At 40.2% G+C, this 16116-nt stretch overlaps 1 protein-coding gene across 3 annotated transcripts in view; it reads right to left on the minus strand.

Annotated features, from left to right (window-relative positions):
* Positions 1–5754: 5754 nt before the first annotated feature.
* The window catches only part of col27a1a (collagen, type XXVII, alpha 1a), a 221135-nt gene continuing 210773 nt past the window's right edge, over positions 5755–16116 (minus strand). For all 3 annotated transcript variants that reach the window (XM_024381218.2, XM_024381219.2, XM_024381217.2), the window contains 2 exons: positions 9936–10154; positions 5755–6433 (listed from right to left, as the gene is read on the minus strand). In XM_024381218.2, the coding sequence (XP_024236986.1) occupies positions 6287–6433; positions 9936–10154 (366 nt within the window). In that variant the 3' untranslated portion in view covers positions 5755–6286. The remainder of the gene's footprint in view (positions 6434–9935; positions 10155–16116) is intronic.

Here is a 16116-nt window from a genome sequence, read left to right on the forward strand (position 1 = left end):
CTTGATGTTACATCAATATATCCACATCATTTTGTGGACCAGTCCCTCCTGCAACAAAGCAAACCCACAACATGATGCTGTACCCCTGTGCTTCACGGTTGGGGTGGTGTTCTTCGGCTTACAAGTCTCCCCCTTTTTCCTCCAAAGTTAACGATGGTCATTATGGCCAAAGAGTTCCATTTCTGTTTCATCAGACCAGAGGACATTTCTCCAAAAAGTACAATCTTTGTCCCCATGTGCAGTTGCAAACCGTAGTCTGGCATTTTTATGGCGGGTTTGTAGCAGTGGCTTCTTCCTTGCTGAGCGGCCTTTCAGGTTATGTCAATATAGGACTCGTTTTACTGTGGGTATAGATACTTTTGTACCTGTTTCCTCCAGCATCTTCACAAGGTCCGTTGCTGTTGTTCTGGGATTAATTTGCACTTTTCGCACCAATGTACGTTCATCTCTAAGAGACAGAACATGTCTCCTTCCTGAGCGGTATGACAGCTGTGTGGTGTTTATACTTGCGTACTATTGTTTGTACAGATGCATGTGGTACCTTCAGGCGTTTGGGAATTGTTCCCAAGGATGAATCAGACTTTTTTTCTGAGTTCTTGGCTGATTTATTTTGATTTTCCCATGATGTCAAGCAAAGAAGCACTGAGTTTGAAGTTAAGGCCTTGAAATACATCCACAGGTACACCTCCAATTGACTCAGAAGCTTCTAAAGCCAGGACATCATTTTCTGGAATTTTCCAAGCTGTTTAAAGGCACAGTCAACTTAGTTTATGCAAACTTCTGACCCACTGGAATTGTGATACAGTGAATTCTAAAGATAAATAATCTGTCCGTTAAAATTGTTGGAAAATTGACTTGTCATGCAAAGTAGATGTCCTAACCGACTTGCCAAAACTATAATTTGTTAACAAGGAACGTGGAATGGTTGAAAAACGAGTTTTAACGTCTCCAACCTAAGTGTATATAAACTTCCGACTTCAAATGTATATATATTTTTATGTTTAAACACAAGTTATAGCATTTAACAGAGCAGGGGAGTCACCAGAGTTTACGAACATTCTGGACCCAGGCATTGAAGACCAGGCATTTCATTGTATTTGCGGTTAGAGAAAAATTGCCATTTCTAAAATAATTTCATGCAATTATACGTAATTTTACACGACTGGAGATATTTGAAGAATATTTTTTTGATACCACACAAATTACTGACAAGACAGGCTACACTGACATGAGACAATTAAAACGAACTACCCTGTCTTAAATGCAACCAATAGCATAGGCCAATAAAAAGAGTGGAGACCGATTGTACTATATGAGGAGGAAATTATAGTCCACAAACTTTCCAGTAGCACTGACTCATCCAAACTGACACGTGTTTTTCCCGTAATTGTATTTTGAAAGTTTGTGAAAGGTCTTTTAGCTGCTGCCTTCTGTTCATTGACAGACACTTCGACTGCTCTCTGGTGTATATTTTCAAAGATTTCATTTATTTCTCTAAAGACAGGAGTAATTATACAATTGGTCAAATTTATTTCAATTTATCTGCAGCACCTCCAGCACACCTCCCACAGCTATGTTTTCTTCCATGCACTGTGCTCTCCCCTATAAATTCAATGGATTGTGGTCAGTAACCCCATATGAGGTTATTGCGTATGTGAATATTTTCAGTAAGTTAATGAACAAGAGTTTATCTATTCATTTATTTTTTATTTTTAGCCAATAGTGGTTTTAGCTACATTGTTATAGAAACTATGTAGGACTAATGGCCTTTTTAAAAGACAGTGCAGTTGACTTAATTTTCCTGCATGAGGCTTTAATCATTGTAGCACAGAAACGATGTTATTAAGGCTAATTAGAAAATATTTAAAATGACTATGTGAAAGTGTTCAAAAGAGTCTTACCTTTCAGGAATGGGGTCATGGTTACGTTGCGAGTGAAGAGCAAAATAATCCACCAGACTATACATAACATGCTAGCAAAATGTTCTGATCAGTCCTGCTAATAGATGAACAAACTAGACTAATGATGATGTGCACTCACCTCAACTTAGCTAAAATTTCCCAGCCTAATTGTAACCAAATATCCAAACAGACATTCAATGAACACTAAAATCTGACATTAATTGATTTATCAAGAAGAGTATCCATGTTTGTCTCAAAGCAGCACAATGGTGCTGTCCCAATCAAAACAGTGTTGAAATGATGACTTATGACTTTGGGAGTTTCACGTTAACACGGCTCTATGAACTAAGTGACGCATTCAGTTGACAATTATTTTTTACACCATCGCAGCAGTGTTAAAGCATTGGTTCACAACTCCGGTCCTCGAGTTCCGCAACAGTACACATTTTTATTCTAGCACCAGACAAGCACACCTAATTGAACTTGTCAACTAATCATCAGGCCCTCAATGAGTTGCACCTGGTACAGTATGTTTGTTCAGCGCTACAACAAAGATGTGTGCTCTTGGGGGTACTCAGGACTGGAGTTCGGAACTACTGCGCTAAAGATTCGGGGCTGACCCCCAAAATGCTGAAGCCCCGAAAGCCCGATCCTAGTGACATCCCTGGAACAGAATTCCAGTATACAGTACATGTTTGATTAACATAGAGAAAAGTGAAATAATAAAATAAAAAAATACAAATAAAGACAATTAACATTGCAATAAATGTGTTCTCTGGAGCTCCAAATGTACAAATAAAAATATATAAACTCCAAGGCTAGTTGGGCTAACTGATAACATAATGTTATCAGATAAAATAACTATCGCTTAGACAAAGAGCACCTTGCTTGGTCAGCAACCACGTTTATGACATTTAAATAAAATTGAATTAGCAAGAGGGGATCCACTGTATATAACAAGGCTTGCATAGATATAACCATGTATTTTTTTATGCTTACAAAAGTATTCTATTTTTAATCTCTAAATCTATTGCCTTATAATAGGCACCTCTGAATTGCATTTTTTCTCAGAATCATGAAACATGAAATTGGTTTTGAATTGGTGAATCTATTTGGCCATATATCAAGGATTTGGGTACCACACAGTAGCAATATGAGAATGTGTGACATATATAGTTCATCTGATCAATAAGCAAGACTCACGCTGGCTAAATGTAATTTAATCTGTCACATTAGTACAGATTCGAGGTGGTTAATGGAGGTGAACCATTGTTTTGTGGTGAGTAACCTTGCCAGACACCTGAATACTTGCATTAGCTCCCCAATGTGTATGGCAGAGTGGTGTAGCGTATACAATACCTGTAATTAGAGAAGCACCTCAGGTTGGTCAGAAACATGTGTGAGAGACCAGATGAGGAGTAGGAGTGCCTATCTACGATCAGCTTTTCTTTTCAGGATAATAACGAACATGGTTATATTTGGACAGGAGGAACCTAATCCTAGATCAGCACTGCGACTCTGAGACGCTTGATAAATTCTGTAATCTGTTCTTACTTGTCTGTAACAGGTGAGAGCTCTGGCTCTGTGTTGAAGTTGCCCATAGGCACAGATATAGGATCAGCTTGCCCTACACAAATTAGGGAAAATCCAAACTGACCTCAGGTCAGGAAACTTCATGCTACACTAGTGCATACTGAGAAGGGAAGAGTGATACATACAGTTGAAGTCAGAAGTTTACATACACCTTAGCCAAATACATTTAAACTCAGTTTATCACAATTCCTGACATTTAATCACAGTAAAAATTCCCTGTCTTAGGTCAGTTAGGATCACCACTTTATTTTAAGAATGTGAAATGTCAGAATAAGAGAGAGAATAATTTATTTCAGCTTTTATTTCTTTCATCACATTCCCAGTGGGTCAGAAGTTTACATTCACTCAATTAGTATTTGGTAGCATTGCCTTTAAATTGTTTAACTTGGGTCAAACGTTTCAGGTAGCCTTCCACAAGCATCCCACAATAAGTTGGGTGAATTTTGGCCCATTCCTCCAGACAAAGCTGGTGTAACTGAGTCAGGTTTGTAGACCTCCTTGCTCGCACATGCTTTTCAGTTCTGCCCACAAATTTTCTATGGGATTGAGGTCAGGGCTTTGTGATGGCCACTCCAATACCTTGACTTTGTTGTCCTTAAGCCATAACTTTGGAAGTATGCTTGGGGTCATTGTCCATTTGGAAGACCCCATTTGCGACCAAGCTTTATCTTCCTGACTGATGTCTTGAGATGTTGCATCAATATTATCCACATAATTTCCCTCCCTCATGACGCCATCTATTTTGTGAAGTGCACCAGTCCCTCTTACAGCAAAGCACCCCCACAACATGATGCTGCCACCCCCGTGCTTCACGGTTGGGATGGTGTTCTTCGGCTTGCAAGCATCCCCCTTTTTCCTCCAAAGATAACGATGGTCATATATGGCCAAACATTTCTATTTTTGTTTCATCAGACCAGAGGACAATTCTCCAAAAAGTACGATCTTTGTCCCCATGTGCAGTTGCAAACCGTAGTCTGGCTTTTTTATGGCGGTTTTGGAGCAGTGGCTTCCTCCTTGCTGAGCGGCCTTTCAGGTTATGTCGATATAGGACTCGTTTTACTGTGGATATAGATACTTTTGTACCGGTTTCCTCCAGCATCTTCACAAGGCCCGTTGCTGTTGTTCTGGGATTGATTTTCAGTTTTCGCACCAAAGTACATTCATCTCTAGGAGACAGAACACGTCTCCTTCCTGAGCGGGTGACGGCTGCTTCGTCCCATGGTGTTTATACTTGTATACTATTGTTTGTACAGATGAACGTGGTACCTTCAGGCGTTTGGAAATTGCTCCCAAGGATGAACCAGACTTGTGGAGGTCTATAATTTTTTCTGAGGTCTTAGTGGATTTCTTTTGATTTTCTCCTTGATGTCAAGCAAAGAGGCACTGAGTTTGAAGGTAGGCCTTGGAATACAGCTACAGGTACACCTCCAATTGACTCAAATGATGTCAATTAGCCTATCATAAGCTTCTAAATCCATGACATCATTTTCTGGAATTTTCTAAGCTGTTTAAAGGCACAGTCAACTTTGTGTGTAAACTTCTGACCCACTTCAAAAGTGAAATAATGTCTGTAAACAATTGTTGGGAAAATTAGTGGTGTCATGCACAAAGTAGATGTCCTAACTGACTTGCCAAAACTATAGTTTGTTAACAAGAAATTTGTGGAGTGGTTGAAAAACTCCAACTCCAACCTAAGTGTATGTAAACTTTCGACTTCAACTGTATGAACACCTCTAAAATGCCTTGCTCACTCTTTTAGGTGAGGAGTATCAGACGAAGGTAGTGACCAGGGCCCAGTTTCCCAAAAACATCTAAATAGTCTTACGATTAACTTAGCCATAAAATGGTTTTGGGAAACTGGGCCCTGATCGCTTATCTGACTGACATTCAATACAGAGTATGCTGTCAAGCATGGTCTTGAAGTGTGTCCTAAAATTACCACCACCCGACAGTATATCACGTCTAATTGGTGTGATATACGCATTAATAATTATTATAGGCAGAAGGTCTGAGACAATATACTCTGACTGGTTGCCACTGATATCCTTTATGGCACAGAGACTGAGAGACGTGTCGGTCTCATGTTTGGGACTATGGGTAAGTGCTTTAAAAAAAATAAAGTCAAGCACCAAAGCACACAAAAAAAGCCTTCAGCATTATCAAAGTCTAAAATATTAAATGATCATCTAATTTTCTATTGCACTTGAAGATGATTTCTTTACATAAAATCTACATGTATAAAAGTGACGGAATACGCATGTATATGTACAGTATGTTTAATATTGTTCCCCATTACTTTAATGAATCTCTTGGACAGACTGTTGTTCCTTGGTATTTATTAACTACACACTGTATGATAACTCACTATAATTCCAAAAGAAGGGGAATTGGCAGTATCGACTTAGTCTGGATGTCCCTTAACTTAATTGTTCATGAGAGACTGTTTGGCAAAGCCTTTTCTCCAAGAAGATATCCACAGCTTGTTTAAATCAAGTTTAAATCATTCCTGAAGAGCAAAAAATAACAAATTGTCTTCTTTAGGAGCTATTAGTGTGAGAACTCCCCCATTCCTCCTTTGCTCTTCTCCTCATTCTCCCCCAGCACCAAAATATCTTCCCTTTATTTCTGCAGTCTGATGAGAGGGGTGATAAGGGGGTGTTGAGGGAGGGGTGCAGAGGTCCTTCTTGGACAGTGCTTGAGGGAGGGAGTGGACTGTTCCATTCACCCCAACTGCATGGAGGTTCAGAAGTGAGGATCCCTGCACACACAGCACCACACAGACATACACACCCTTACAGGAAACACACAGGGCCAACCTCCAGGTGGTAGTGTGATCCGAGAGTGGTCTTGGGTAAGTTATAGATGTTAACCACAGGGAGCAGGTTAGGATCCTGGGTGTGGAACACAAAATGGGTGTGGTGCCAGCGTCCATCCTTCATCTGTAATAGAGAAACAAGGAAGTCAAAGTAAAAGAGTTTCAGATTTTATGATTGATATGTCATTATTCTATTACTGTTCATAGTGCAGAAAATGGAAGTTGAGAGACTGGAGTAAGAAGAAGTAGCCCCTTTCTGATAGCCTCACAGATACAGACCAGGTAATGGTCAAATACACTCCCCTCCATATGCATTTGGACAGTGAAGCTAAAACATGTGGCTCTATACTCCAGTATTTTTTATTTGAATTCAAATGTTTTATATTAGGCGACAGTACAGATTGTCACCTTTTATTTGAGAGTATTTTCATACATATCTGTAAGCACATTATGCATCTAGTCCTCACATGTGAAGAATTCACAAGAATTTGGACAAATTCAATTAACCCAGGATTCCTGAAATGTGACACCTGTGTTATGTTGACTGTAGTGATAGAGGAAGAATTTACTGACTTACTGTATGCACTTGTGAAAAGTGTAAACAACTAGTTTCCTAAAAAGACCAGATCATTCAACACCTAGAGAGAGGAAAAGGATCCTAAAAGAACATCACGCTCTGGCTAAGAAGACTTCAAGATTGCATGCTGTTTTTGATGTGACCATTTTAAATGACCGAGAGGGTAATACAGGGTACTCTATGAGATTGGAATCCTCTGCAGTTGCTTCTGAGGATTATACCTTGGACCACTTTCCTGTATTAACACATCCCACCGACGAGAACCAGAGGACTACTGCGTCTTGCTCTACACCATCAGAGAAAAAGTGGAATCGAGTTAGAGCAAAGAGAGGAGGAACATTCCAACGTATTCTCCCTCTGCCCTTTCGTCCAGACCTGCGGCTCTAACAGTTTTATGACCCTGGGCCCTCCGACACACTCCTCTGGACCTGGTCCTGGGTTACTGAGCCGGCCATCCCCTGGATCAGCCCCCATAGCTGCTGAGCCTTCTTCACCACGCTGTGTGGATGGACCGTGTCAGGTTGTCAGTGATGAGCACGCAGAGGAACCCTCTCCACTGTGGCCCCGTTGATGTGGATGGGGGTGCTCTCTCTGCTGTCTCCTGAATTCCACAATCAGCTTGTTTTGTTGTCGTTGAGGGAATGGTTATTTTCCTGGCACCACTCCGCCAGGGCCCTCACCTCCTCCCTGTAGGCTGTCTTGTCATAGATGGTAATCAGGCCTACCCTTGTTGTGTCGTCAGCAAACTTGATGATTGAGTTGGAGATGTGCGTCCTGGGTGAACAGGGTGTACAGGAGGTGGCCCCTTGTGGGACCCCGATGTTGAGGATCAGCGTGGAGGAAGTGTTTTTGCCTACCTTCCCCACCTGGGGTCGGCCAGTAAGGAAGTCCAGGACCCAGTGGGCTTAGTGAAGAGCACTATGGCGATGAAGGCTGAGCTGTTGTCAATGAACAGTATTCTTACATAGGTATTTATCTTGTCCAGATTGGATAGGCAGTGTGCAGTGCGACAGTGATTGTATAATCCGTTTATCTGTTGGAGCAGAATGGAAATTGTAGTGGGTCTAGGGTATCGGGTAAGGTGGAGGAGATATGATCCTTAACTAGCCTCTCAAAGCACTTCATGATGACAGAAGTGAGTGCTACGGAGTGATTGTAATTTAGTTCAGTTACCTTTGCTTTCTTGGGTACAGGAATAAGAAGGGACTTGAAGCATGAGGGGACAACAGACTGGCTAGGGAGAGATTGAATATGTCCATAAACACTCCTGCCTGCTGGTCTGCGCATGCTCTGAGGACGCGGCTAGGGATGCCATCTGGGCTGGAGAATGAGAGCTCACTGTCCTCGTGAGCGCCAGTGGCCGGCATCGGTGGTTCTGTGTTTTTGCTTGAAGCGGGCAAATAAGTTTTTTTTAGCTTGTCCTGGAGTGAGGCGTTGGTGTCCGCAACGTGGCTGGCTTTCCCTTTATAATCTGTGATTGTCTGGAGTCCCTGACACAGACGTCTTGTGTCTGAGCCGTTGAATTGCGACTGCACTTTGTCCCTGTACTGTCGTTTTGTCTCTTTGATTGCCCATAGCTGGTCTGTTTGTACACCTTGCCGTGGTTAATTGCAGTGGTTCGTGCATGCTGCCATCTATCCACGGTTTGTGGTTTGGTTAAGTTCTAATCGTCACAGTGGGAACAACATCCTCAATGCACTTCCTGATGAACTCTGTCACAGAGTCAGTGTATACATCAATACTTTATTGTCCAGGGACTGAACTTTAATGAATAATATACTCGGAGGAGGTGGATGATATGCACACCTCCTGAGTCTGATTAGCAGCCCAGACCTTATTCCTGTTCTGTCGACGATGCAGCGCCAGGATAAATGGAATTGCCTCTGGGAGTTCAAACAAAGGATCCAATTCAGGAAAGTCGAATTTCTGATCGAAATTGTGACGAGTGACCGCCGATCTAATATCAAAAGTTATTTTCAGCTGTAGGTAATAATGCCGGAAATATTCTGAGCAAATAATGTAAGAAATAATGGCTAGGAGCTAGAAATATGGCGACATAGCTAGCCAACTTTGCCTCATCTGAGAATAATGTTAGCTAGCTACTAACTTAGTAACAGTAGCTAGCTTGCTTTTGGTGGAAGAATTCAACATTTTGTGTGCTGAACTGGTTAGCAGCATCACTTTGATTTCATATGGCTGGCTGGACAAATCATCCTATGCTTTCATGACATTGTCAAACTTCAGAAATACTGCTCATTGGTTCACAAAACACCATGTAAAATGGTATGATTAAGACTTCCTCACCAAATGTCTACATTTATTTACAGATGTATTGTTTTAACTTCGATTAATTCGGTCTGTTTTAGACAGCAGAAGATGGAGTCCTAAAGATGGCGCTGTAATGCTTTGTTATGTCACTTGATTATAAATCTATACATTTTTTTGCTGGAATGGAATGTTCGTATACTGTATATCTATTTTCTCACCATGTTTTTTTTATTTAATACAATTTTTACTAGCTATTTTAAGATGAATGCACTGACTGCAAGTTTCTCTAGATAAGAGCACCTGCTAAATGACTAAAATGTCAATGTTTTACATGCAGATCTCATATTACTATATTGATTAATTTCTTAATGTTTTTTTAATTTTAATATTGATGTCAAAGTATCATTCCTAGTTATTTACTAAAAATGTAGTTACTTGTAGATGTGACTGTAAAACCTAGCAGTACTACTTATTTATAGTGTTTTGCAAAAAAAAAATGTCCCTTTGAAAGGAAGCGAGTGATAGATTTCAAGCAATCATTGAACAACCCCTCTTTAATAAGTTTAACAATAAAAGCTAATTGACCATATCTGAAAATGGATATAGTGTATATAGCATTTTGTAAATAAACTTTTCATATGGAGGGGAGTATATTTTCCATAACCCTAATGCTTAGAATCAGGGGTAGGGTAGTGTAAATCGATCCTAGATCTGTGGTGAGAGACAACTTCTACCTCAAGCTCAGAGAGTGCACTCCACTGAGAGAAAATGGCAGCCGTACCCAACAGGAGTCCTCGATGACGTGAGGCTCCATCTCTCCTCCTGCCTCAATGATCTCCCCACTCCACGCCCTGAAATGCACAGACCCCTTTGAAGGAGGCTGGTCCTCAAAGGTCCTCCAGATAGGTACGTTCAGGCAGTGGATGGTCACATGTTGCACCGCCTTTGAGCTCAAGAGATGCAGGAAGTTCATCTGGACACGCCCAACACTAATCTCCAGCTGCATTGTCAATAAAGAGGATGAAAGTTGTTGAAAACAAATATAATATATAAATATACAGTTGAAGCCAGAAGTTTATATACACCTTTACCAAATACATTTCAACTCTGTTTTTCACAATTCCTGATATTTAATCCTAGTAAATGTGAAATGGCAGAATAATAGTAGAGAGAATGATTTCTTTCAGCTTTTATTTCTTTCATCACATTCCCAGTGGGTCAGAGGTTTACATACACTCAATTAGTATTTGGTAGCATTGCCTTTAAATTGTTTAACCTCAGTCAAAGTTTCGGGTAGCCTTCCACAAGCTTCCCACAATAAATTGGGTGAATTTTGTCCCATTCCCCTAACAGAGCCGGTGTAACTGAGTCAGGTTTGTAAGGCTTCCTTGCTCGCACACACTTTTATATTTTTGTTTCATCAGACCAGAGGATATTTCTCCAAAAAGTACGATCTTTGTCCCCATGTGCAGTTGCAAACCGTAGTCTGGCTTCATGGCGGTTTTGGAGCAGTGGCTTCTTCCTTGCTGAGCTGCCTTTCAGGTTATGTCGATATAGGACTCGTTTAGCTGTGGATATAGATACCTTTCTACCTGTTTCCTCCAGCATCGTCACAAGGTCCGTTGCTGTTGTTCTGGGATTGATTTGCACTTTTCGCACCAAAGTATGCTCATCTCTAGGAGACAGAACACGTCTCCTTCCTGAGCGGTATGACGGCTGTGTGGTCCCATGGTGTTTATACTTGTGTACAATTGTTTGTACAGATGCATGTGGTACCTTCAGGCATTTGGAAATTGCTCCCAAGGATGAACCAGACTTGGAGGTTACAATTTTTTTTCTAAGGTCTTGGCTGATTTCTTTTGATTTTCCCATGATGTCAAGCAAAGAGGCACTAAGTTTGAAGGTAGGCCTTGAAATACATGCATAGGTACACCTCCAATTGACTGAAATATCAATTAGCCTATCAGAAGCTTCTAAAGCCATGACATAATTTCTGGAATTTTCCAAGCTGTTTAAAGGCACAGTCAACTTCATGTATGTAAACTTCTGACCGACTGGAATTGTGATACAGTGAATTAAATAATCTGTCTGTAAACAATTGTTGGAAAAATTACTTGTGTCATGCACAAAGTAGATGTACTAACCGACTAGCCAAAACTATAGTTTGTTAACAAGAAATTTGTGGAGTGGTTGAAAAACGAGTTTTAATGACTCCAACCTAAGTGTATGTAAATTTCTGACTTCAACTTCATATGCCATTTGCCAGACACTTTTATCCAAAGAGACTTACATTTTCCGCAAGGGTGTTTCTTATTATTATAATGTACCCTACCGTTCAAAAGTTTGGGGTCACTTAGAAATGTCCTTGTTTTTGAAAGAAAAGCATTTTCTTTGTCTATTAAAATATCAAATTGATAAGAAATACATTGTAGACATGGTTAATGTTGTAAATGACTATTGTAGCTGGCAACGGAAGATTTTTAATGGAATATCTACATAGGCGTACAGAGGCCCATTTTCAGCAACCATCACTCCTTTGTTCCAATGGCATGTTGTGTTAGCTAATCCAAGGTTATCGTTTTAAAAGGCTAATTGATAATTAGAAAACCCTTTTGCAATTATGTTAGCACAGGTGAAAACTGTTCTGATTAATGAAGCGATACAACTGGCCTTCTTTAGACTAGTTGAGTATCTGGAGCATCAGCATTTGTGGGTTCGATTACAGGCTCAAAATGGCCAGAAACAAAGATCTTTCTTCTGAAACGCATCAGTCTATTCTTGTTCTGAGAAATAAAGGCTATACCATGTGAGAAATTGCTAAGAAACTGAAGATCTCGTACAATGCTGTGTACTCCTCCCTTCACAGAACAGTGCAAACTGCGTCTAACCAGAATAGAAAGAGGAATAGGAGGCCCCGGTGCACAACTGAGCAAGAGGACAAGTACATTAGAGTGTCTAGTTTGAGAAACAGACGCCACACAAACCCTCAACTGGCAGCTTCATTAAATATTACCCGCAAAACACCCGTCTCAACGCCAACAGTGAAGAGACGACTCTGGGATGCTGGCCTTCTAGGCAGAGTTGCAAAGAAAAAGCCATATCTCAGATTGGCCAAGAAAAAGGAAAGATTAAGATGGGCAAAAGAACACAGACACTGGACAGAGGAACTCTGCCTTGAAGGCCAGCATCCCGGAGTCGCCTCGTACCTCTTAACTAACACAACGTGCCATTGGAACACAGGATGGCGCCGACAGAGATGATGGCCTCGCTTCAGGTCCTTAGTAAACAGTTATTTGTTTTTTATGTATTATTTTATGTATTATTTATTGACTTATATAAGAATGCTGTTCATTGACTCAACAATTAATACCATAGTACCCTGGGTCTTGACCCCACCTTGTACAACTGGGTCCTGGACTTGGCGGGCCACCCCCAGGTGGTGAAGGTAGGAGACAACATCTCCACCCTCCTGATCCTCAACACTGGGGCCCCACAAGGTTGCGTTCTCAGCCCCCTCCTGTACTCCCTGTTCACCCATGACTGTGTGGCTATGCACACTTCCATCTCAATCATCAAGTTTGCAGACGACACTACAGTGGTAGGCTTGATTACCAATAGCGACGAGACGCTATTGCTAACCTCTCCCTCAACATCAACAAAACAAAGGAGATAATTGTGGACTTCAGGAAACAGCAGAGGGAGCACCCCCTCCCCCCATCCACACCGAAGGGACAGCAGTGGAGAGGGTAGAAATTTTTACGTTCCTCGGCATACACATCAAACTAAAATGGTCCACCCACACAGACTGCGTGGTGAAGAAGGCGCAACAGCGCCTCTTCAACCTCAGGAGGCTGAAGAAATTTAGCTTGTCACCTAAAACACTCAAAAGCTTTTAGAACTTGCCCCACAACCCCATATAAACAAGTGACTAAACTACAGTCTATAAGCTCACATTCACGGGGAGCAGCAATTGGTAACTATAGTGTTCCAATATGAAAAACAGCACTTGCACTATCAATCTTTTCTGTGAAAGCAGTCCATCTCTTGTGACCAACTTTCAGGAGACGTATAAAATAGTCTTAATGAATTCACAAAGAAAGTGAAAAGCAGGTTTAAAAACATCAAGAACGCTACCATGTGTGATTATTTTGTAATATGTTTTGTTTATTTATTTTGTCATGTTTTCTTTTTCACTTATTTTAAAGCACAAATTTGGTGATTCATTATTCAAATTAGCACAAGCTAAAGCATAATGGTGTAATGCATATGTTGATACTTCAATGTTTTATTTGTACCTGTCCATAACAAATAAAGCATTATTATTATTAAATAGGTGAGAATGGGATAATGCTTATCAGTGAAGAAATATTGCAATTGTACTGGCTAAGTTAGTTGAGCAAGCAACATGGTCAAACATTTGTCCCACTAACCAGGTTTAACCAACCTTTTTATGAGACTAAATGTCATGTCGGATAAAAAAATGTAATGGCTGGAAACAATTTGTCGGTAAACTAACCCTTTTTGTTTACAAGGAGCTACTTCATAAACTTCTGTTGTATCTAACTTTGATGTTGAAGCATCTGAGTTGCCTAACCAGTTCAGAGGATTGGTTAACTTGAGGTTTCTAGGGTCTCCACTGAGCTAGGTAAATCTGCTTTTAGTTTTAATGCACCATATTGCTGGAGCAAAATTCAAAATACATTTCATCTTGATGTTCTGCTGCTGTTGAGGCAATTTCAAGTATTGATTGGGGACTTATTTGTGGAGGAAAGTAACTTTTTCTGGCTGATTTGTGATGTTTTATTTGTGCTTCCCATGACTGTATTTGAGTATTTTAATGTGTATATGTTTGGGTATAATGTGTATATTTATGTTGTGTGTGTATATACAGGACATGTTTGTAAAAGACACCTAGGTCTCAATCGATTTTCCCTGTAAAAAAACAATGTTGACAAAACAAAATACACTAGATGGGATATTTTTGTGCCTGTAAAGTTAATTAATGATGCTTGAAAGTGGAATCGCTTTTATGCGCAAATATTGATATAATAAACATCTTCTCGAAGTAAACTTGTAGTCCCACGATAACATGTTGTGTGGTCTTCCCACTACGACTAGTCGGGAAGGCATGCAGTTTATTAGGCCACAGATTAAATCAAATATGAACTTCACAGGGTGGTGAAAGTGCAAGGTGTTGAGCTTGATGCTCCTTTCCAATTAATATTAAGGGTCTTATTTTGGTGGCATGATCATCGATGCTTGGCTGCCATTTGACAAATAATTTAGCTCTTTTGTCCATAATAATCTAATCATGTAGGCTGGCTAGAGTGCACGTGCAAATATGAGAGTGGGCACACCTGCTATACATTACCAGTCAAAAGTTTGGACACAGCTACTCATTCAAGGGGTTCTCTTTACTTTATTCTACATTGCAGAATAATAGTGAAGACAAACATTATGAACTAACACATGGAATCATGTTGTCCCAAATTGTAAAACAAATCAAAATATATTTTATATTTGAGATTCTTCAAAGTAGCCTTGATGACAGCTTTGCACACTCTTGGTATTCTCTCAGCCAGCTTCATGAGGTAGTCACCTGGAATGCATTTCAATTAACAGGTGTGCCTTGTTAAAAGTTCATTTGTGGAATTTCTTTCCTATATAATGCATTGATGGTTTACAGAAGACAGCCCTATTTGGTAAAAGACCACGTCCATATTATGGCAAGAACAGCTCAAATAAGCAAAGAGAAACAACAGTCCATCATTACTTCAAGACATGAAGGTCAGTCAATCTGGAAAATCTCAAGAACTTTGAAAGTGCAGTCGCAAAAACCATCTAGCGCTATGGTGAAACTAGCTCTCATGAGGACCGCCACAGGAAAGGAAGACCCAGAGTTACCTCTGGGTGTGATGTGTGGGAGTGCTTTTCTGGTGACACTGTCTGATCTATTTAGAATTCAAGGCACACTTAACCAGCATGGCTACCACAGTATTCTGCAGCGTTATGCCATCCCATCTGGTTTGCACTTAGTGGGACTATCATTTGTTTTTCAACAGGACAACGACCCAACACACCTCTAGGCTGTTTGACCAAGAAGAAGACGCCGCATCAGATTACCTATATTTTGATTTGTTTAATACTTTTTTGGTTACGACATGATTCCATATGTGTTTTTTCATAGTTTAAGTCTTCAATATTATTTTACAATGTAGAAAACAGTAAAAATAAAGAAAACCCTTTGAATGAGTAGGTGTCCAAACATTTGACTGGTATTGACTCAGCATATATTTTTTATTAAAACCATCAGTAGAGTTGAAAATGCGACGGAAACCCATTTAGCTAAGCACAACTTAAAAAATCAAAAAAAATCTGCAACAAGTACATTTGATGGAAACATATCTTTGTTGGGAAAATGTGCATATTTTTTTCATGCAGATTTTAGAATATTCCCTTTCCCATCTGGACAATAGGAACACCTACAGTTGAAGTCAGTTGAAGTCAGAAGTTTACATACACTTAGCTTGGAGTCATTAAAACTAATTTTGCAATCCCTCCACACATTTCTTGTTAACAAACTATAGTTTTGGCAAGTCACTTAGGACGTCTACTTTGTGCATGACACGTCATTTTTCCAACAATTGTTCACAGACAGATTATTTCACTGTATCACAATTCCAGTGGGTCAGAAGTTTACATACACTAAGTTGGCCGTGCTTTTAAACAGCAAATTATGTCTTGGCTTTAGAAGCTTCTGATAGGCTAATTGACATCATTTGAGTCAATTGGAGGTGTACCTGTGGATGTATTTCAAGGCCTTAACTTCAAAAAAATGTAGACCTCCACAAGTCTGGTTCATCCATGGGAGCAATTTCCAAATTCCTGAAAGTGCCAAGTTCATCTGTAAAAACAATAGTACGCAAGTATAAACACCATGGGACCACGCAGCCGTCATACCG

This window comes from Oncorhynchus tshawytscha, linkage group LG20 (assembly GCF_018296145.1).
Source record: "Oncorhynchus tshawytscha isolate Ot180627B linkage group LG20, Otsh_v2.0, whole genome shotgun sequence".
NCBI lineage: Eukaryota > Metazoa > Chordata > Actinopteri > Salmoniformes > Salmonidae > Oncorhynchus > Oncorhynchus tshawytscha.